We start from the raw sequence: 25,166 nt of genomic DNA on the forward strand, positions 1-25,166 counted from the left end.
AATGGGGAATGGCGGAAACTTCATAACGAGGAACTACATAATTTATATGATTTACTAAACATTGTTAGGATCATCAAGTCTAGGAGGCTTAGGTGGGCAGGTCATGTAGCTAGGATGGAAGAAAGTAGAAATGCTTTCAAAGTCTTGACTAGAAGACCAATCGGAAAACGACCATTAGGAAGACCTAGGCGCAGATGGGAGGACAATATTAAGATGGATCTTGCAGAGATAGGAATACAAAGTAGAAACTGGATCCAGTTGACTAAGGATAAAAGTCAGTGGAGAGTTTTTGTTAACGCGACATTGGACCTCCGGGTTCCATAAGCCATAGAGTTAGTTAGTTAGTTATACAATTGTTCTGTCTTCAAGAAAAGAAAGTAGTTTCCCTAAAGTGCGAAGAAGACAAGTTCTGTATGTTGATGGTACTAACTAGTTATGTATACATTAACAAGCACATCTCACGCATAATGATGCAAACTATGCAAAAATATATGGAAGGTATTTTAAACGTGTGCAACAGGAAATATTTCAGATCAAATTATCTTCTCACGTAATGAATCAACATGAATAAATTAAAATTACATTGTTGCAGTTGAAACAATAATGAATAACAATGAAAAATAATTAGTATACAACAATATGGACACATTACTCTTGTTTTTAAAGTAAGAAAATCTCCTCCAGTGCTTTACCAGGAGGTATGGTTCCTAGTATTGAAGCTACATTACCTCTCTGCACCGCCATGCTTATTCTTTGAATTAGGAAGCTGGTTGCCCTTTCATCACCGGATAACTGTGTGATGCGTTTTCCTACTTCCTTTATAAAGTTTAGGCCTTCCCTTCCCCACGAGCCACCGGATTCAACTGCAACTGGTACGAATTGATATTTTTCCATAAGGTTGTTGTATTTTCTTCTTTTCTCTATCTCTTTCCGACCTGCTGCATTGCCCGCCTGGATTGAAGAGAAAGGAAGGTTGGAAGGTGCAAAAGTGTCTGTGCATGTGAAGTCCCAAATTAAGGCTTTACCTTTCTTCCAAGGAATTAAGGACATCCCATCTGGTCTTTTTCCATCTGTTCTACTACAGCCTTTTGGCTCCCTTATTGCCGGTACACCTGCGGAGATGAGTGCTCTCACAATGATGTCGTTGCAGCTCGAGTGTCGAGGATGTCTACCTGTGCTTTTTATGCAGGAGAGACCATGTAGTCCTTTTTTGTCAACAGGATTTTTGCACGCTTGGCATTTATGGGGTTCGCAAATATCTGCTCCCAGTCTTAACGCAATTGCTATTCTAAAAGATTCATCATTCAGGTGAAGGCCTAGAGGACGTGAGGGCAAAGCTTTGAGCCAAGCACCTGCCTCAATGGACGATGCAGCGATCAGTCTGGCCTTGTCTTCTGGGTTGTCGGAAGACTGTAGTAAAAAATATGGAAGTTCTGTATTAGTTGAAAATAAACTTATAACTTCCGTAATTTAGTTTCTTCAAAGAAGGTAGACACGAGCTACAGAATGTATGAAGAAAACAAGATTGTTTTACATTGAAAGATATATGATTAATATATTGTTGGTACCACTTGAAGGGATGCAATTAAATTATTCAATTATTATTGATGATTTTTTAAATTTTCTTTTTATAATTGTATAACAATATCTCAATTCATTAATTTTCTTATTAAAAGTGGCGATTTATATTAGGACGAATAATTGCGTTAGGAATATAAATAAATAAATTAATTAATTAATTAAATAAATAAATAAAAAAAACAAGCAAACGTTCAAGTTGTATTTTTTTTATGATAGTGGAGCGTCTTTGCTGCCTCTACCAACCATTCAACAGAAAAATGTGTTTATATTTCGCATATAACCGTTATGAGATCTGAATGCAAACGGTGTGAGGCAGGAAGGGGTTTTGAAAGGAGTCTGAGCATTCCTCATATCGGATTGTGAAATGTGGTCTCGGGTTCATATTCTGAATCTCGTGATTACCAAATTTAGAATGTCAAAGGTTTGGACATAAAGGCTATCCTAGAGTTTTCCCCAAGGGTTCTCTATAGATATATCTTTGAATATTATATAATAGTCACACATATGCGTCTACAGGTAACAAACATTATTGAATATTTATGTAAAAAAATATAAAGAGGGACGATGTTTCGAGGAAACTGTCTGACCGCCGCAAGACAAAGAAACTGGTAAAATTTGGAATGTTACTCAATACTGAACGTCATAAAAGCTACGAGTCATCGTACATCATACGGACAACAAAGTCGAGATGTCTTGAGATAGACGGGCACTTCACTTGCATATTTAATAAGTGCAAGATTTGTAGAATCGTAGTCTGACAGTGAGAGCTGGAGAGGAAAAGACCTTCGGGAAGACAAAATAATATACTACCACGCCAAAAGGGCGTACGCTAACTACAGAGGAAGTTTAGATTCGTTTCTCTTACTTACAATTAGAAACTGTTAACTCCTTGGTACTTACGGGAAGTGTAGAGTCTACAGTCACGCTGCTTACTTCTTTCGAGGAGCCAAAATCGCACAGTTTACATCTTCCTTCGCTGTCTATCAGAACATTGCTTGGTTTCACGTCTAAATGAAGGACTCCTTTGTTGTGGCAATATTCAAGCGCTCGGGCAATATCAAGGCTAAAGCTGTCATGAAGAGAGAAGCGTTCAAGGTTAGTTTTATTTTATTTTATAGATAATAGATAGATAGATAGAGTGTTTGTGTCTGATGAAGAGGACGTTAGGTCCTTGAAACTGTAACACATTGTAAGTATAGTTTTTAATATATTTCATTCTGCTCTGGTCAGAACTGTGTTTTATTTGTTATAATACTGATATTTATAGTATTCATTTGGAAGCAACGTGAGTGAAGTAAATATTTCCCTACTTTTTGGAAAGTTTCCTTGTTGCGAAACAATTTTTGTCTCTCCAATTTTTTTTTCTTCTTTTTCTAAGTGTATTCTGTTCTCCTTTTTGAATATTTAAGAAATCAGATACTGGTTATACATTATTTTTCAAAACTCCATCTCTATAGAACACTTATTATAGGTATATATAATCTAAAAAAAAAGTTACTGTCACCATTAACTGCTATCGAGATAATGTCAGATTGTATCATTCGCTTCATTTTTTGAACTTAAAATTTGAAAAACTAAGGTCAAGCCTGGCTCAATCCATTTGAACTGATTCATTTAAGACAAGATAAATATACAATTAAAAGTAAAATTACATGCAATGCAAAACCACGATCAGGAATTCTATTCAGATTACTGTAATTCCTGAATTTCCGTTAAGCTCTCGACTTTCCCCTGGAGTCTTGGAGGATAAAAAGAGAAAGAAAAGTAATACAAACATCAAGGAATAAAAAAAGGAACGGACTTTTCAAGGGAAAAGCTGTGTTGTACGGAAACATGTTGTCAAATACGTCAGTGGTCAGCAGGTAAAGAACATGCAAACTAAAATATGGCGGAATCAATTCGTGCATCTTTCCTGTTCCTTGTTGATAAGAAGGCATAACAATAATTTTATTACCAGTGTCTACCACAAGCCCAAAGTCGGTACACAGTACTTTCATTATAAATCTGCACATTCAGCAGGTACCCAAGCTAACATTTGGATTTCTTTTTCTTTTCGTGCCATATGTCTTACTTCCTTAAAAACAGATTTACAGACAGAAATTGAATATATGATGAAGCTGGGTAGTTTGAATGGGTACCCAGCCTCATTATCATATAATTAGTATAATCAAATTAAAAGGAATTTAAGTTCTGATAAACTTAAAACAGACATAACATATAAAAAACGGGTTGGTTTGCTGTGTTAAATAGAATCTATACTAATACGGTTTCATTACAGTCTTAAAGCCCCCAAACTGTAGAAAAGAACATTACCCGATTTAAGAGTTAGTACACAGATCCCAATGAAAATCTGTTATTTATGAAATAAAATACAGTTGACAAGAGTGTTACATAGGCATAACAAAAAAATCTAGAAGTCCGAGTAAAGGAGCATATTAGAGATTCAAAAGCGGAAAATCCAGTGTCAGGTTTATCGAAGCATTTAAAAGAAACGCAACGCGCAACACAACAAACGCAAAAAAGATTTAAAAGTTTTATTTGGACCTGGAAATGAAGTAAAGAGAGACTGGGTTTTAAAAATTTATTTATTCATTTTTAAAAATCCGAAATTAAATTTAGACAAGGGATAGTTGAGCGACGAATGGGAGGCGGAAATTACAAGATTTTCACAGCATTGGCATGACAATAAATAATAGAGTTGGCAACCTTCCAACAAGGAACAAGAAAGACGCACAAATTGTCTCCGCCATATTTTAATTTGCATCTTCTTCATCCACTGATCGCTGACGTACTTGACAACGTGTTTCCGTACAACACAGCTCTTCCCTTGGTAGTCCGTTCCTTTTTTATTCCTTGATGTTTCTAGTCTTTTTCTTTCTGTTTTTAACCCCCGTGACCAAGATTCCATGGGAGAGTCAAAAGCTTGGAAGCTTAAAGGAAATTCAGGAATTATAGGAATCTGTAAGTAGAATAAAATTGCATGCTTACGCTTCTGAAATATTTGAACAAGTGTATGCGTAAAAATAAGAAAAACGTTATGCCATGAAAATAAAAATTATTCTTGATTGACTTTAAAAGAAATTACATTTGAAAAATGTTAATCATTTGAATGCGTGCCCAATGAACAGATAATCGCCGCCATAATCGGTGTTCGAAGTGGTTTAGAACAAATATGTTGTCATAATTGCTGTTTCCTAGGATAAATGTTGTCAGGAACTTCTATTTGTAAATAGTGCATATTACAACTTTTTAAAAAGAGGGACGTATTTCTCTCTCTCTCTCTTTAACATCAACCATACCTGTATTACTGAAAAGGAAGAAACATTCTTCAAATTAATAGCTTCTTCTTTAATTAATACCATTCTTTAAATAAATTCTCGGATAATTTTCTACCATTTCTAAGGCAGATTGCAACAACCAATTCCTTGATACAACTGCTCAATTCTATTACCTTTGGGCGAAATAGTGTCAATCTAAATTGTTTTAATAGCAAGTCTGAAATATTTCTAAAGTAATACCTTACTTTATACGAAGAAACGTACCCAACAGTAATCTTATATGCTACTTAAATAAAGAAAGTTTTAACGAAAAATCTGTTTAGTCAAGAAAGCAGTTACAGAATTCAAAATAATAGTAACAGTATTTAATCAGAGATATACTTGAAAATAAATCTAAAGACAAGAATGAATCATTTTTGAATATATAATTTGCTTTTGAGCAAAATATTTATCCAGATATCTCAGTATGAAGTCAAGAAAGGTGAAGAACTATGCTTTTAGGACTAAGAATAATGAGGGATGGTGTTTTGAATACTAATACAGATAATGAGCTATAAGCATCTTATAGGGTTTCCCAATTATGGGTTGACCCATTTCGGGACAAACATTTGACGATAGACCTACTCATTTATTTGGGGTTGACTTAAGAATCGAGGAACAATCCTATCTGTTACCCGACAGATTATATATAATTAGAAGTTAAATTACAAAGCTAATTTCTAAACGTTACATAATTAGCTTTATTGCTATTGATATTTTTATAACTCCCAAGTCGGTAATTTTCATTTTTACAGTGTAATTCCATGAGTCACATATAATACTTATAAAAAAAAAAATAATTTAGCTGAAGTATAAATATCATCACAAACAGAAAAATTACGTTTAGTTATGGCATATTTCACTTTTAAGAAAACGTTCATGGTCGTTCTTGCTGGGATACAGAATTTTGGTTCTGCTAAAAATATCAAATCAAAGTCATTTATTTTAGAATATATTGTTTTTAAAAGATTTTCAGTCCAAAGAAGAAAAAATACATGAACACACACAGAAAAGACAGGAACTCTAATTGTATTTCTTACAACCACTGCTGTTGGGAAGATCAGTCATTGTCACCTCAGCTGAATTTTTAACCCTTGCTAAAACTTACGATTGCGGTAGTTGCAATCACTTTATTTCAGGGTTCATTGATTTAAATCAAAGTAATTCAAATCGATTTTTTAAACTATGATTTAAGTAAAATTTATTTGGTTGAAACAGAAATAAAATAAAATTTTCTTACCATTGTGGGACACTAATGGAATGTCAGTCTGAAACCCGCATCTTAATTGATATGATGGTAGGATCTTAATAATGGAAGTTTAAACAAAATATACCATTTTTTAGATAACACACAACGATTTTGATAATGTACTGATTTAATAATTTGATATTGTTCAAGAAATTTGATGAGAAAAATTCATCCATTTAACATTCAGAACTCTCAACTTTTAGTTTAAAAACATTTACATATACAGTGGTGGCGAAAAAAATAGAAACGCCTTACAAAAATTCGTTTTCCAGATTTAAATTTAATGAACAAGTTTTAGGGTTCGAGAAATTATTAGCATGTCATTGGTTCACTATCGCTATTTAAAAAAAAAAAAAAAAAAGTTTTACTTTTGAAAACTAAACCACATTCATTTGTCAAACAATTGGCAAAACGAAATAACGCTTGACCACAAACATGAACATTACCAAAGAAAATAACTAAACATTTACGATATTTTGATGTCTTAACATGTAAGCAGACTAATCGTTTGACCAACCGAATGCCTGTTTTCTCAAACTTCAAAAATAGTTTAAAATCGAGGGATTGAAAATTGCTATCCTTTCTATTTTCTCTACCACCAGTGTATACAATGGGCTGAACGATTTGGAATGAATTTTTGAACATAGTTAGTACATCTCCCAAACTTTAGTTTTCATCATGTCACTTTAATTAAAATGTGTATCGTAAGGGCGGAGGGGATCAAAATTTATACCTAAAACAGTGTCCCAGGAGTCTCTCAAATCAAGAAAGTAGATGTTGGTATATAACCTTCTCACTAAAAATAATTGGACACGTGTCACAGTTTTTTCAAAAATTCCATTTTTAAAGGGGCAAAGGGGGAATTTTTTTATATTTTTTCATACATATTCTAATCGATGTTGTCTCATCATTACGGGAAAACGGTTGAACCGTCTAAAGTGAATTTTTAACATAACACTTGAGTCGAGCAAATTTTTGTTATGTCACTTTCATTAGCATGGGTATCACGAAGTGGCGGAAGAGGAGATTTAAGTGTATTCTAAAAATAGAGTGTCTCACGAATCTCCCATGTTCGGAAGATGAATCTCCGTTTATAACATGCTTATTATCAATAAGTGACCACGTGCTCCAACTTTTTACGAATTCCACTTCTAAGGGAAGGCGGCTCTTTTTTCTTTTTATTCTCAATATGTAAAAATAACATCGACGTTCTTTGGTCAGCACAGGAAAACGAGTAAACCTTTGGAATAAATTTTTGAGCATAGTTAGCAATTGACTAAATCCAGGTTATTTTCACCAAAATGCGTGTCTTAAGGTTTGTGGGTTCAAAATTTATCACAAAAATATCTGTCTCACAACTCCTTTAAGTTAGGCATATGGAACTCTGTATATAAAATCCTTACTGAAAATAAGTTGAGACGTGTTCCAAGAGTCTCTAAAATTCTGACTCTAAAGGAAGAACATTTTTGTAATATTTTAATTTTCTATTTTGTGTTCACCGTTTCTCGGCCTTTGGTCCCAGACTGTTTACATTTTTTTCTGGATTTATTCTCTTTTTCTTTTCCATCTGGCTCCTTACATATGGCTGCCCCTTCCTGCTCCTTGAGTGGGGCTGGTAACACTTGGGACATTAATCAACCGGATTCTGTCTTAACAACAGTATCTGTTGTTGCTGAAGGGTCCCAGGTTGCTATCAGGGACATTTATTTCCATTTAGTCCTAGCTCTTGCTACTATTTTTGAAGGGTCGAGCAGTCTTCTGCTGTTTTTACATCCTCTGGCAGAGCTGAGAAGCGATTTGTCTTCTTTTATTGACGTACTCTTTTCTTCATGTTGTTATTTACTCGTGTCCTGAGCCGGAGCGATGAAGATATGTATATTTTGTCTATACTTAAATGTGTTTTAATGTGTTGTTTATATAACCATGCCAACATCTCCTAATTGCCCGGAATATAATGCATCAGTTTATGCAAAGACCTTTAAAGTGTATTGCTTGTGGTACTAAATTTCACTTTGAATACAGAGTGAACTTGATGCTAGGAATGATAACCTATAGATTAGTTTTAAATGTTCAAGTGGTTGTAGTCAGGGAATTATGGCCTCCAGATACTGAAACACCTATGAATGTAGAAAAACACGATGTTAATGCTAAAACTAGTATGAACCAAGCTACGGCACATCACTTTTATGTTGTTTATTTCTATCAATAATTTTCCCGTCTCCCCAATATATTTCATATCACAATCCTTACAATTTATACAATTATGACAGCTGGTTTGAAGAAGAGACTAAACGTGAGTAAGACTTTCACACAAAAATTAAAAGTAGAATGTGTAGATTTGGCATCTATTTTTGTAAGAGACTGGTTAGTGCAATATTTAAGAGAATGGGAAATGTGTTTTAGTGGAAAAGTAGAACAAAGACTTAAAAAGAAATTAATAGCGTTGGGCATAAGCGAAAGAAGACCAAAGAAAGGGTAGTGGTGATAGGGGAAGTGCAAGTGTCAGAAGAAGAGAAATCTTTTCTTTCATTGAGTTGTAAATTTAAAGTGAAAGACGGAACAAGCAGGGTCGATGACAATCTATTCTATAGAAGAAACGTTGAACGAAGTTAAAGAAGAAGAGGACAGAGATAGGTTAAGAAGAAAGGCAATGGTTTTGGTAAAGAAAGAAATCCACAGATCATCTTCGAATTTGACAAAAGAAGAAAGAAAAGGATATGATAGTATTAGGAAAAGGAAGGACATAGTGGTAGAGAGAGCGACAAAGGAGGGCGACAGTGGTAATGAATAAAGCGTGGAAGAATAAAGCGTGCGTATCCTGACAAGGTGAAGGATTTGGTGGATGGACAATATGAATTAGTTGACAAGAAGAAAGAAGAAATTATAGAAGAATTAAAAGAAGAATGTAAAAGGAAGGGACTTAAGAAATGGATGAATGAAGATGGAAGAGTGCCCGTGTTAAAGGGTTTTCCAAAAATACACAAAAAGGAAGTAAAGCTTAGGCCAGTTATGGACTGTAGGAATAATTATTTGGAACCGCTAGAAAGTGAATTGAAACCAGTGTTAGAGTGGGTAAGAGACAGACAAAAGACTTTGGCAATTAAAGACTATAGAGAAGTAATAAACTACACCAGTAATGCTAAAATTAATAATTATTGTATTTTGTTTAGTTTAGATGTTAAAGCCATGTTCCCTAGTCTAAAGAGAAGTGCTATACTTGATACGATTAAGAGAGTTATGGGGGGAGAATGTGTTAAAGGCTGGAAATGGGAAAAAGTTGGGAAAGCCCTCAACTTAATATGGGAGTTTGGTTTCTGTAAAGTTAAGAATGACATATATAAGATTAAGGATGGTTTAAGTATCGGATCTAAGATAAGTCCGGTATTGTCTGATATCATTATGAATGTGTGGGAGAAGGATATGGTAGAAAAGGGGAAAGAAAAGATTCGATTTTTATGTAGATACGTTGATGATTGTTTTGGGATATGGGACGGATCAAAAGAAGAGTTGATAGAGTTCGTTGGTAGTATTGAAGATAAGGAGAAGGGAATAGAATTAGAACTAGAGACAGCAGTGAGGTGTATTACGTTATCTTGACATTTTAATGAGTAAGGAAGGAAAGAGCATTAAAACTCAGTGGTATCAAAAAGAATGTAGTGCTGGTATTTATTGTAATAAGAAAAGTAATGTAGATAGAAGCACAAAAGTTAATTTCATAAGAAATATGTTAGAAAGAATTACCAAAATTTGTAACAAAAATGTAGAAGAGAATGTGAAAATCTTTAAAGGACAGCTGTATGAGAATGGTTATAGTAAAAGGGATATCGTTAAAGTATCTGTGGTCTCTGGGAAAGGTAAAAGTGGGGAGGACAATGAGGGGGTATGGAAAGGCATTGTAGGGCTAGGAGAAGATACCGAGATTTTAAAAAAGATGTTAAGAAAGCAAGAGGTCAAGGTGTATAGAAAAGGTAGCAGAACATTGTTGGACATGGTCAAAAGCAAAGTGAAGAAAAAAGAAAAAAAAGAGATCAGAAAGGTGTCATTTATTGTATAAATTGTAAGGATTGTGATATGAAATATATTGGGGAGACGGTGAAATTATTGAAAGAAAGAATTAAACAACATAAAAGTGATGTGAAATGTGGCAGAGAAACTAACGCAATCTTTAAACATGTAAAAGAAAAAGGACAAGATGTGAACTGTGAAGAAGTTATTGTGCTGGAACGGGAAAAAAGATTGTGGCCGAGAAAGTGGAAAGAGGCCTGGTGGATAGAAAAGGAAGGGGATGTAAACTTAATGAATTAGACCAAAGGTATCAGCGTTAATAAAGAATGGAGAAATATTATTGATAAATACAGAAAAATGTATATGAATTAATGTATTCAATGGTTGCTTGCTCCTTGTTGTTTCTTTCTGGTAGAATGTTATGTTGTCCCATTGGTCAGTTCAGATAGATGTCCACGCTTCTGATTGGCTGTTTGAACGGGCCAATGAGAGAGCAGAAAGGGAGATGAATTGCGTATATATACTTGAGTAATTTTTGTATCACTCAGTGTGCGTCTGATGAGGATCTTGGCTAGAAGATCAAAACGTCACGTGTAAATGTGTTTTTATATTAAATAAGTGCAGTCTTGTTCAGCAGTGTGTTTATTTTACAAAATGAATATGTAATCAAAATCAGGAGAAGGTGTACCTACTTGTCAAGAAGTCCTCAGATAACAATAATGGAACAGACTCAAATTGTGTCTAAAAACAGGAAGAAACTGTTAAACAAGAAATCTACTACAGTTGTTAATCAGAATTTAGGAAGAATTGATAAAAATTCTCGTGAATTGAACGTTTAGTTGGATGTAGTAACCATACGGTAGAATTGGTGTCAGATATTAGAAAATAAAAGCTTTCTTTGTAACTAGGTTTAGTTCTTGTTTCTATTCAAGATGTTGAAGATATTTTTATAAGCATGTCAAATCTTTAATGAACTAAATTGAGAACGAAGTATGAATCTTGTTCATCTTTTCATATATTGAGATAAATAGCTATGATTGCGTTGTAATGAATGTTCAGGAAATATAACCTAGAGGTATCCTTGTTGATCCATTTTACGGGAAGTTCATTTTCTGACTCGGTGATTCAAGTGGAAGTGCAGAAATGATCAAATAACAATATTAAAATTTTTGTATCAGAATGTGCGCGGCCTTAGGACCTAAAATATTTTTTCTGCTGTTGCAGACTGTTCGTATGATGATGTGCCTGTGATTGAGACCTGGTTTAGTGATGTTCATGAAAGTTAAGATTATTTTCCCAATATTTATAGTTGTTTTATCTGACAGAGTATACGAATCGAATATTTGTGAAAGAGATGGAAGAATGTCACGTGCTGTCAATAAAACATTAAGGTGGCTAAAAGAACAGATCTTGAAATATTCAGTGGATGTCTTTTTTTTTTCTAACAAAGCTGGTAAAACTTTGTGCTTGTCTTCATCAGAACTTACCTCTTCATAGGTTTGACAATTTCTTTGGCAACTTTTTTCAGAATATTATTATTCTTCAGTATGATATTCTAATACTTCCTGATTATAATATATCTAAAGTTAATTTGGTAAATTGGGATTTCCTTCCTGGTATACATTTTATGCCAAATGTGAAGTTTCATTTTTTAGATGATTTTAATTTGGATGTTATTTTGAGTGTTTCCAATCTTGATTTGGTTGTATCTAATTTTAATGTAACTGCTACTTAAAAAAGTGCAACATATTGTTAAACCTAACCTCTTTCATTATTCTATTGAAATTGCCATCTTTAAACTATTTGATACACCCAATGGTGAAAGTTTACTTAGATTTGTTTTTCAAAGGTGTAATTATTTGGCGTTATACCGGAGTTATCTAGGTTGACTGGACTAATATATTACTAGCTGAAAATGTTAATTTAACTGTTGAAACTGTTGAAAACGCTATAATATCTAGTATGAACAACAATATTCCTGTATACAAAGAAAGCTGGGAAATATCCTACTTGGTATTCCAGGAAACTCATTTCTTTAATTAATGCCAAAGATAAGACACATAGAAAATATGAGACAACTGGATCCAACAAGGGCTATATCGCCTTTCCTAATTATAGGAAGCAATTTTAAAAACAATTTGCGGTAAACAGAACAAATTATACGTCTAGTGTTGAAGCATCTCTAGCATGTAATCTGCAGAAATTTTGGAGTTTTCTTAAGAACAACAATAAATAAAAGTCTTATTTCTGGTATTACTGTTTCCGTTGAATATGTAACCGATTGTAACGACCTTGTTAATGCCTTGGCCGATTTGTTTGAATCCATTTATGGAAAGCGATCATCTCCCAACTGTAAATATTGCAGGTAATAATATTATCTATCCTACCTTAACTGTTGATCAAGTGATCAATGTTTTGAAAACTTTAAAGATTAAATCATCCTGTGGATTAGATGGCATACCAGTCTTTATAATTAAAGGTATTACGAATATTCTTTCTCCTATTCTTGTACCAATTTTTAATTTGAATGTACTTTATGCCACCTATCCTGACAAATGGTAAACTGTTATTCTCTCTCCTATTTCTGAAACTAATGGGAAAGACCTTACCGACTTTAGACCTATTTCTATTATGGGTATTCTGCCTAAAATTTGTGATAATTTGTAATTATTTGTATAAACATATTTCTTCAGATATTATAGAACAACAACATGGTTTCATCAAAAACAAATCAACGAACACTAACTTGGCATATTTCATATTTGATATTCTTCCTGAAGTAAAGAACCAAGCACAGATTGATATTATATATTTTGATTTCTCTAAAGCCTTTGATAAATTACCTCGTGGAATACTTATAAGAAAATTGAAAAAATATGATCTATCTATCAATTTTATTAAGTGGTTTCTCCTATATCTTCGAAATATTAAGTTTGTGGTTAGATATGGTGGTTATATCTTTGCAGTTCATGATATTTTCTCAGGTGTCCCTCAAGGATCTAACTTGGTACCGTTTCTGTTTCTTTTATTTGTAAGGAGTACATTGTCATTTTCTTATGTATGCTGATGACAAAAATTTATTGATTCTATTGATGACTGTACTGTTATTCACAGTAATATCGACAGTGTTGTTATATGGTCCTGCAGTAATGCCTTACCTTTAAATTTCAACAAAACGCTTACTGTTACTTTTTCCAATAAAACAATCTATTTATTATACATATGTTACTGGTAATATTTCTGTTAATTATGTTGACCTCACCAAAGATTTGGGTATAATATTTGATAATAAATTATTATTATTAAACAACCATCTTCAAAGCAAGGAGAATTTAGGCATTATCAAATGAATCTCTAGAAATTTAATATTAAGAGCCTGCCTTACTAAAAATTATACGAAATTTGCCATTTTCTTTTGCTTGATTATTCATCAGTGAAAGGAGATAATGAAATTCAAGTTAGCACAATCATAGATAATTCTATTCTACCACAGAAAATATGAACCTGAAGAATGTTCAGTGTTGCAATCCATAGAAATTACAGTGTTGCCAGAAAAACAATTTCCCTAAAATCTAAGTTAAGACAGCGAGTAGAGGAATGAACTCAACTGCATTTGATTATGTATCATGTTGTTTTGGTTTCTTGTGAGCTACTTTTAAATAAACATTATTATTTAGTTTTAATAACTGTATGTTGAAACTATTTTGTTTATTACAAACTAAATACAACTATTATTTAAAAAGTAGTTCACAGGAAACCAAAACAATATGATACGTAACCAAATGCAGTTGAGTTTGTTCCTCTACTCGCTGTCTTAACTTAGATTTTAGGGAAATTGTTTTTCTGGCAACACTGTAATTTCTATGGATGGCAACACTGAACATTCTTCAGGTTCATATTTTCTGTTGTAGAATAGCATTTTCTATGATTATGGTAACTTGCATTTCATTATCTCCTTTCACTGATGAATAAACAAGCAAAATAAAAAATGGTAAATTTTGTATTATTTTTAGTAAGGCAGGCTCTTAATGAAAACTTATATTACCTTGTATCTCTCTAATATGAGAAGTCATCTTGAATGATGTTTTAGTGTTTTGAACATAAGTGTACAGTATTTTCATAATGACACTGAATCTGTTCAAAATTTCTTTTCTACTTACTCTGGAAATGTAAGTTTCTGTCACTCAAAATCAATGATGAAATCAGGCACTTACCTGGACTCTTAAAACTACCAGAAAAAAGAACTTTATATGATCTTAAATTATTGTATGAAATTCTAACTGGTAAACTACAGTTATTGAATATTGTTGACTTGAATGTTCCTGACACAATTACTGCGAATTACAAAATGTTTAAGTGTATCTAGCTTAATTGATGTACCTATCTGTAAGTTTTTTTTTTTTTTTTTTTTTTTTAAGTCAATAACTACTTTCATCTTATGGTACCGATAAAACTATTTCGCAGCACATATTTTGCTGTAAGGAAAGTTTCCTATTCAAAACTCGCTGCAAGTTTTTACTAGTTAGATTGCAACGAACCACTGATACTGCCCTTCATCGTGTTTGTTACTTTCCGCACATCATCATACTTTTTGGTTGAGGTGTCAAATTGTGACAATGTTTAGTTTACCATTTAAAAATAATAAAATTTTAAAATGTTCAGTTTACCATTTAAAATAATAAATTTTAAACGATGTTCAGGTAAGACGCACTGCGTTAATTAATTATTCTTTATTGACTTAAAAAAACAGTCTACATATTGAAAATGGGTAAGAAAACCGAAACACGGTAAAAACAGAACAAAAGTTACTTAATTTTGCTAGAATGAATTAGATGTCATGTAGTTAGATCGAGGTTCTCTTTGATATATTTTGTAAGATATGGCATGGACCTACATAAATTCCAACATTACTTTTTTCAAATATACCTGAGTATCTGAAGATTCTGTTCTTAAGTTATTTCACCTATTGTTTTTTTTTTTTTTTAACGTCTTTTTCTGATGATCTGGATACGATCGAACAGGTTCATAATTTATCTTTTTTTTTTCGCTCCCATGTTCTTTAACAAAGTCATGGACTACTACTTTGTTCACATGTGCCTACCTGATTCTTCTCGGATGATCAATAGTAAATGACATATCATCAATCTTATGCTGAAGCGTAGAGCCATCACACTGTTCCATCACAATGATTCCATATGGACCCTCGCTGAGTGATACTTGCAGAATTCTGACAACATTCGGGTGACATAAATTTAAACCATTTTGTTCTTTCTGCAAAGATGATGTAGAGCTTGATCTTCGCTTTGGAACTATTTTCACAGCTACGCATGAATCTGTTAAAAGTAACATGTTAAGTAAATTTAAAAATTGATTACATAAATATTACCATTATTACATTTTACTTGATGCAATAAAGTTAGGATTGCCAGATCTCTGGGCGCCGTTCGAAGTATCTAGGTTCGAAATGCATTCTACAGGTCAATGAACTAAATGTGCGGTCTTAAATAATAAATTATTTGTGATTAATTACTACATCATTATACCTTAAATATACTTGGTTGTTGGCAGTTAATTATAATGATTTTTTTTACTCACTGAAATGCGTATATTTAGGAAAATTCCTTTAAATTATGTAAATTTATATCATTTTAGTATTATTTTTTTTATTTTCTATTTAAATTGATATAATTAATCTTTCATGAATTGTCATATTTACAATATATATTCCAAATTCTTGAATTTTGAACAATGTAACAGTTCTTAATGGCAACAATATATTATTTAATTTACATTTCTTTATATTTTGATATATGGATTAAACTCTCTCTCAGCTCGCCGCTTCCATCCGCTAGAAAAGAACTGTTATCGGTAAAGAGCTCTGTACAATATTGTCCGTTAACGGTACATATAGTTTCATACTTTAAAAAATATATATATAATCTCCCGATATACAAAATCATGTGGTAATTGTGAAAGATTAACACAAAAGAAAAACAAGGAAGGTAAAAAAAAAAAAAAACAATGGTACGTAGAAAAGAAAGAAAGGAAACTGATATGAGAAAACAGCAAATTCTGCACAGTTAGTTACAAAAGAAAAACCTCTACTAATAATTTGTCAGGACGTAATGCACCTAAAATGGAAGTCACATTGCCTCGCTAAACTGCTATGTTGATATGTCGCATCAAAAAATTAGTAGCCCGTTTGTCGCCAGTAACATGTGCAATACGTTGGCCTACTTCTTTGGTGAAATTTAAACCTTCGAGGCCGCTCGATTCAATGGCCACGGTCACGAACATGTGCCTATCAAGTAGTTCTTTATAGTTTCTTCTTTTCTCGCATTCTTTGCGGGCTGCAATAGCTCCTTCTCGTGATATATATATATTTCGTCTTCCCGTTACTGGTATTAGTTTTAGGGGCGATAACTTCTTACTTTCATACCAGTGAGAAGAAGTGAGTTCACTCACACTCCTTTGTGAGTGATAACATTACGCACCCTGCATTTCTTTGTGTGTGTGATTAAATTGAAAACAAAGATGTAAATGAGAAGGAATGTTTATTAGGTAATTATTGATACTGATTGTTTTAGGTTTATCAAATCGTCCTAGTAGAATACACGATTCGCCAATACATGCATCACTAAATATTGAGCAAGACTGACCTTTCTGTAAGTCCACGTCGTAACTGGAACGCTTTGGTATCAGCGGCGTTAAACCTGGAACTCTCTGCGATTGTTGAGATTGCAGATTCCCACTGTTCTTCTAGGTGATTGGTGAACTCAAATCTGACTGTCTGAGAATGACATCTTGACTAACTGACGGAACCTCTGGTTGTACTCCATTGACTGACCAAAAACCAACTCACTGATGTGAGTGACATGACTGATTGACCCGACTGACCACGAAGCATCCAAATCTTAATATTTTATACGAATTAAACATTTCCTTAATTCATTGCTCTTCTCATTTTTGAATCGGTCCCTTTCTTTATTATTTTGTCATCAGATGGTTTGTCACCTCATGGCTTGCTCAATATGTCTGTGTCAGATGAAATTTTGACAATTTGTGATTCTACTAAGCGTTCTTTGAAAACACACAGGAAATTACAATGTCAGTTGTTTCTTAACATTTTCATGCGTTCGCATTTACATTCTGTTTGAGTGTAATGCCTTCGTATTGTTTTAAAGTTCAAGTTTTTCTTCCTTGTTGCTAGTGCATTGGCTTGATTGAACATTGTACATTGAACTTTATAATTTAGAATAATTTTTACGAACACCGAAAATCAAAGTGATACAACATCCCCTTCAAGAAAATACACTCATCTACCGTATTAAGTGAATCACTCTGTATAATAAAATACAGCAGACAGTAAGACATAATAATACGTAAGCAATAACCAAAACAAAATAAATACAATGAGTGAAATTCAGTAAATAAATGCCTACACCATATCAAATATAAGATTCATATAATCAATGTTATGAATTTTAATGTGGTTAAGGAGAAAAAAAATAATAACTGTGTTTATTCAGATTAAAATATAACACTCGACCAACAGTTTATTATTATGAAACAGATGAGCTGTGACGAACGCTCACTCAAAAATGCTGAAGTGATATTTATCTCACACGTCAGAAAACCGTTTGTTGTTGTGTATTTCTTGGAATGCAGTCTCATCTTATCAAGAAATGTTCAAGTTCTTTGATGCACATCGTTTCCAGCTGGGTTTTAAACAAATTAAAAACTTGAAATTACTGTTCGTAATATAAGACCAATAGCATAACTAAAACCATTGTGTATATGCACTATATGTATCACCAATAATGAATATAATGATCCGTTACATATTTACACTGCACCATACTGATTAGTATGAATAGAAAATATTGTGTAAATAATATGCATACACTACACTGTATAACAACAACTATTTAAATAGGTAGCCATTCTTATTCCACGGAAAGCAACAGTATCGCAGTCTGCTGCAAGATCTGAGTCACTATGTTAGTAGTTTTCTTTGACGTAAATGACACTGATCCGTCGGTGTTTCAGGATTACCATAACATTGAAAAGTTCATGTTTACTAACGAATAAAATGTAGATGTTATGTAGCTCAAAACTGATGCCACATTGTATAAGCAAAACTCAAAATTCTAGGATGTTCGATGTTGTGTTGGTGTTATGTGTTGGTGCATGTCTTAATACTTATTTACTGTGTAATTACAATATTATTGTGTTCTGTGTTGATGTTAAATTTTCAACAGAAATCAACAGCAAAAGGTACGTTGATCTATTTACGTTTTCTTTTAAATATCTATTCTCATATGTTCTGAACGATGATCCGAATATTTGATTCAAATCAAGTAATCAATTGATCGATGCATCTATCAATCTGTACCCAATTAATCAATATATGTTCAATCAATCAAATCAATATTCTATCCATCAAATCAGTAATCAATCAATCAAATCAATATTTAATCAATTAAATTCATACCTAATCAATAAATCAATATGCAATCAATAAATTATAAATAATCAATTGATTTTTAAAATTAATAATAACTTATTAAAGTGAATCTGTTCATAACTCATTACTTATCTAGTATATGTATTAACACATCGTGAAATTAGGCTAGTTTAAGTAATAGTGTTACTCATAGCCTAAAACGCATCTATACTGAAATATTGGTCTTAATGTCAGTATTATTTAAATTTTTTTCTTGTTGTTAAATTATCATTAATCATAATGTTATTGTTTATCTATCGTAATAGTCATAAGGTATATCTTATTGATTTATGTGAATCATTTAGCTAGTTCTCTAGTTAGCTATTTAGTAAGTTATTGCGTTAGTTAGCGCGCTTAGTCTATTCCGAAATAATTAATGTCTATAATCATGAAATACCTTTGTCGCAATCAATAAATTGTTTACTTATTATATCTTTGCTTTAATATGATCTGTAAGTGATGCTTTGCATTACACTATAATTGATCACATTTTATTTTAATATATCACGCGTTGATATGATATTCTTCAGTGGTGCTTTGCACTACACTATATTAGATCATATCAGATTTCACCAACTCTCGGAATTTGGGAATACTCTACAGCAGGATTCTGAAACTCGGATATTTGGTTAGGGCACACACTAGTTCCTAAATGAAATCTTGACCCAACTACGGATGGTTCCATTGTTTTGGAGTTATGGACCTTTAAGGCAGCCTATAATTCCGAAAGGAAGCATTTGTGCACCTAGGTTGGTCTATACTTTTTGTCTTATCTTGATGTCAGGAATTACCTCCCAAACGTTATCGTTGTTTTGAAACACCCTGTATATATATTGGAAGGTGGATTGGAAAGTTCGTGCCCTGAAAAAAAAATGAAATCTTTGAGTTTTACGTCCCACGGTTATGCCGGTTAGGCTAAAGGAGACGGTGATGATGAGTAATGAATGAAATGGTGGAATGAAGAAAGTGGGAGGAAACGGGAGAACCCCGAGAAAACCCACGCACACGGTGTTTGTCCACCACAAAGTTCACTTGGCGGGGGCTGGGATCGAACCCGGGACCCCAAGCACCAGAGGTGAAAGCTCTACCACTGAGCCACCGCGGCCCCTAGTTCGTGGCCTGACTAGGAAAGAAGCAATTATTTTGTGTTCGTATACATTAGTTGGTCACTGTGTAAAATTTAATTTCTTTACTGTTTCAGGTAAAGAGTTTATAAGGCGCCGAGTGGGTGAAACTGCCGGAAATTTGTGACGTGGAGACAATTACCAGGATAATGCGCACGTTTACACGTCCCTTTCATCCATAGTAGAAATTCATTCCCGTGGGTTTGAAACATTGCCGCATCCACCCTATTCGTCTAATCTGGCCCTTCAGACTTTCACTTGTTTAGAAACCTGAAAAAGTTCTTGGGGGGTTCAGCGATTTTCTTCGGATGCAGAATGAAAAGGGTTGTACTGGGGTATTTTGTACGGCTCGATGAATTATTTTTTAAAAGTGGTATAAAAGCTTTACCTGAGAGGTAGAGTAAGTGAATCTCAGTCGAGGAGAGAACAGCTATGGATTAGTATCAAATCTACTTGGAGGATTATGGAAATTTACAGCTATTTACAACGTCTCATAATATCGATAAAAAATGAAATTTCAAAGCATTAGAAATTGTGTGCTTTCAAAATGTTCGAAATGGCTGACAGCATCGATTTCCAGAAATAACTGTAAACTTTTGTAATTTTATTATGTATGTGACCACACAAATAGCATCTTAATTTCGACTGTTTTACGTAAAAAAAAAAAAAAAAAAAATGTGAAATGTAACGGAGGATCAGAAGGAGCTTTCTTTGGGAATTTCTTAATATCGATCGATGGAAGTGAAGAATACGTTTAATGTTTGTATTTAAAATCCAAAATATAGTTTGGCTACTACGTTTGAAGTTCTACTAGTTACTTAAATTCTTAATCAATAAAAATTCTGAATTTAACGTAATTTATTATTAATTAACGCATTAAAAATATACTGACACACACATCTTTTGTATAGATGTAGATAGATAAAAATATCACACAACTAGATAACGTATGCACAAAAAAAAAAAAAAAAAAAAAATCCTGGTGATACAAGTTGTTAGAGAAATCATCCCAATAAATTCCTTCAAATTGGAAGCATTTCATGTCAATGGAATAGAAAAAGATCAGTGGTAGTGATCAATCTTCGAAAAAGACGAAATTCGTTAGGTTAAGTTCTGACCCATTAAGCCCCTATTCTACAACTGCTTCAAGTTCGAAAATGTTATTCCCCTTGTTTACCTTCATTTTTAATATTCCTGCTCAAACAGCAGCTTGCGTATGTCTCTTCACTCTTCTCATTTTTCATATCTTCATTCTCACCAGTCGTGATTAATCAGATTGGGTAGAAAAGCGTGACTAACTAAACAAACTCATCATAATCAAAACGCCGAACACGTAGGCTATTTCAGAATGATCGTTTCTGATTTTGAAAACGCTCTTGCATACAACAAATCTTTTTATTTGCAAACCGACAACAATATTGATTTAATAGAGTGCCAATACTTTTACGGGGCGCCGCCTCTCTTTTCCAACACTTTTCTGTCTTCTTGCTCATTCAGCGCCCTCTTGCTATCAGCGCCCGGGGCGATCGGCCCGCTCGCCCCCCTCGAGCTACGGCTCTGGTGTCAACTTGGAATCGACAATGGAATCTGGACAACTGAAACGGAGCAGAAAGGATGTGCACAAATTAACTCTGTCAACTTCCTAATGTACCATTCTGCTGATATTCAGCCACATTTAACTAGTTTTGATGTCACGAATTACTTGCTCCAAGATATGGAAATTCATATAATAAGATTAAAACCATGCCTCGTAGGATAATGAGAATAGGAGTGTTAATGTTTCATGGTAGTCGAATCGAAATAGCGTGTTTTAAATTTTCATATTTAGAACAAATCTTCATATTTTGTTGTTTCACATACTTGAACTCAATCTCTAACTTCGCTGAGCCCAATAACCTCGTATCGCTTTCAAAGTTATTACATAATCTCTTCCCCCTTAATTACACGTGATAAACTTTTAATTTTTACCGGTGATTCCCTCTCATGTTATCTCTGCAACCATAAATCTTACTTTGTATTTTATATTGTAAGTTTCACCTCATATTAACGTGAATTACTATTTGCTTTTGAATCCTTGGATTGCTCTCATATCAGGTTGTATTTATTTTTATTGTTGAGTCATTATAACAAAACATATCAAGTATATGTTTTGTTAGTATTTTAATAGTTAATCATATTATCACAAACCATACTTTCGGCAATAAAACACTCATTTAAAAAAAAAGCAACAAAAAAAGTCTCTTCATCCGACATATTTCCGAAGTTCAGGTGTTGATGTATCCAATAAAACGACAGAACTGGAAATTTATATATCTTTCAATAAAATTATACCGGGGACAAGCACAAACCCTAAATGCAAAAACGACCTGAAAAACTATTAACCTTTTCCGGCCCAGTGGTTTCAGTAACCATCTTTTAGTATGAACTTTGCAAGACATCTAGGGACAGGAGTTTAAATTATTTCCAGGATTTTCATTCGCGCTGAAACTGTATAGCCAATTGACGTTCAGAGTTTGTTTTCTTTCTCTTCATAAATTCATTTCTGGGAAGCAAAGGGTAGCTGGGTTGTCACTTTACAAGAATCTTGTGGCTGTTATTAAAGATCTTGTAACCTAATCTTTCTATTTACTGTTTTCACATTACAATTTTCTGAAAGCAAGAAAGATATCTCCACCCATGCAGCACTGCACTCTAGTGGACAAATAGTGAACCTCCTCATTAAAAACGTGTATTTTTGGCGCACTTCCCCTACCCGTCCAAAAGAATCCGTTGTTTCGGAAGCGGCGAAACTGATATTTATTTTTATTTATTTATTTATTTATTTATTTATTTGTTAGCGGGAGGGCGATAGCAGGTAGCAAGCAAGACGACTCAGAAAGTTGCATATGGTTTGACTCCTTGAAAGATGAAAAATGTTTTATGTCCCTTTCTATGTTTACATGGAAAAATATTGTAGGGTTGCAAGTTTTTTTTTTTTTTTTTTTTTTTTTTTAATGACAGGTACAAGACTCTTGCAAAATGACAACCCAGCTTTAGGCATAACTTGGGACGCTGAAAATTTTCTAAAGATTTGAAATGTCCCGGCTAATTCCGGACAGGTAGCAATCCTAGCCTACAAAGGGAGTATGGCGCAAAGTGCGTCTTTGCAATTTTAGTGGGGAGCAAGAAATGATACAGTCAAACTAATTAGCAATTTTAGAAAAAAATGTATAAAATACACAACATTTATCCAAGAGCAATACTTTTACTCAAGGTTATATAACGGGAGGGGGGATCTGGAGATCATTACTATTGGAAAAGTTTACAAGTAAATATTACTTCTGTACACATCAGAATTTAGACAAATGCGCCACAGACCTTTCGGGGTGGGTATCCCTACTAATTACACGCAAAATCACAAGCTAAACTTTTATTTTTTCTATATACCACTGTAAATATAGGGTGTACTTTTAGTGTCGAACTTTCCTTGTAAATTAGCAAAGAAAATTATATATGTAGCATTGAATAAGATCATTAACCTTTGTACTCTCCTTCCACAACAGTTCCAAAACTACCTCTCCCGAGAATTTTTATATCTGTAGAGTCTTCCAAACTCTGGCTCAAAAGCCTTGTTCTATCCGGCGTGTTAAATGAAGGTCTCCTGAAATTTCTTCTTCCTGTTCTGAAAGTTTTGTTACCACAATTTACAAATTCTTCTTTCTTCTTTTTAGTTGATTCAGAACTTTCAGTGTTTAAAATAGGCGATAATCTTCTACTGCAAGAAGGGCGAACTTCCAAATACTGCTTCTCAAGTCTACAAGAAAGTAAATATACAACAAAATGTGTTAAGGCGGCAGACTACTAAATATTTTTGAAAAACTAATAATTTTTCTTTTGCCCATTTTTCGTAAGTGGAAAGAGGTAATAAAATGTAACTTACTACAATAATAGATAATGTTATTCTACACCCGAAAATACGAATCGGAAGAATTTTCAGTGTTGCCATCCATAGAAATTACAGTGTGACCAGAATTTGAATTACTCAAAAATCTAAGTAAAGGTAGCGACTAGAAAAATGAACTCAAAGGTAATTGATGACTTATCATGCTGTCTACCTTTCTTGTTTACTACTTTTTAAATAACATTTCTATTTATTTTATAAAACTTACATAAATTATTACAAAATAAATAAGTTATTACAAAATAAGTAGAAACTTTTTTTTAAAAAGTAGTAAACAAGAAAGGTAGACAGCATGATAAGTCATCAATTACCGTTGAGTTCATTTTTCTAGTCGCTGCCTTTACCTAGATTTTTGAGTAATTCAAATTCTGGTCACACTGTAATTTCTATGGATGGCAACACTGAAAATTCTTCCGATTCGAATTTTCGGGTGTAGAATAACATTGTCTATTATTGTAGTAAGTTACATTTTATTACCTCTTTCCACTTACGAAAAACGGGCAAGAGAAAAATTATTAGTTTTTCAAAAATATTTAGTAGTCTGCCCCCTTAAGAGCTCATCAATATTTAGAAATGAACACTATTTAAAAGCAAATGTTCTTTTAATGCACAGCAGGAAATTTTACATAACTTCATTAGTACATTGTTTATTGCTTTTTATGCAGACTCTTCTTTTTTAAAAAACAAAAATAAAGATATTCTAAAAACTTTCAAAAATAAATTCCCGTCAACTTTAGAAAAAAATTCAAGACATGGCAGTTCATTCATTGTATTTTTTTATTAGCTAAAATGTTCGTTCTTCACACGGGAAAAATAGGTTTAGGAAAGTATCTGAACCCCCTTAAAATACGCATCATCAGGGCTGTAACTTGTGGGGAGCACGGGGGCAACTGCCCTCCCGGGGAAGCTCCTCGCCGTTGGAGGGGGCCAACTTTAAGACAAAATTTTCTTACTCCATATACAATACGAACATGAAGTTAGTTATAAATGAAGCATCAAACAGGTCCACTACATTACATAAGCAAAACAACACACAAAAGGTAAATAAAACAAAAATGAATCGTGGGCCCATTTCAGTAAAGAATGTCTACTATTAGGGGCCCTAGAAATAATATTTATTCGTATGGCCCTGAGATTATCAATATTGTCCTCTTAATTAATTTGTCATGTACGGAACGGGCCCAGCGGCGTTACTAACGACCGCGCAGACCTTGCAGTGCTGGAGGACCCACAGGCTCCGGGAGGCCCATAAAGAGTAAGAGAAAGATGGAAAGAGGGGGCTCACGTATTAGAAACTCAACTTTTTCTAGGGGTTCCAAATACACGTATTAATGCTTGCCCCACAGAAAAAAATCTAAGTTACGGCGCTGCGCATCATAGATGGATTTAGACTTAAACAGCATTAAAACTGCCACTATTCATCTCAGCGACCTCGAAAACTATG

At 33.4% G+C, this 25,166-nt stretch overlaps 1 protein-coding gene across 1 annotated transcript in view; it reads right to left on the reverse strand.

The window, feature by feature from the left end:
- The window catches only part of Mos (proto-oncogene serine/threonine-protein kinase mos), a 44,630-nt gene that overhangs the window by 11,917 nt on the left and 7,547 nt on the right, over positions 1-25,166 (reverse strand). Inside the window, exons 2-4 of the mRNA XM_081765428.1 lie at positions 23,301-23,575; positions 15,254-15,485; positions 2,482-2,650 (exon numbers count right to left, since the gene is read on the reverse strand). Of these exons, the coding sequence (XP_081621554.1) occupies positions 2,482-2,650; positions 15,254-15,485; positions 23,301-23,575 (676 nt within the window). The remainder of the gene's footprint in view (positions 1-2,481; positions 2,651-15,253; positions 15,486-23,300; positions 23,576-25,166) is intronic.

This window comes from Thermobia domestica, chromosome 7 (genome assembly GCF_964235325.1).
Source record: "Thermobia domestica chromosome 7, izTheDome1.hap1.1, whole genome shotgun sequence".
Classification (NCBI taxonomy): Eukaryota; Metazoa; Arthropoda; class Insecta; order Zygentoma; family Lepismatidae; genus Thermobia; species Thermobia domestica.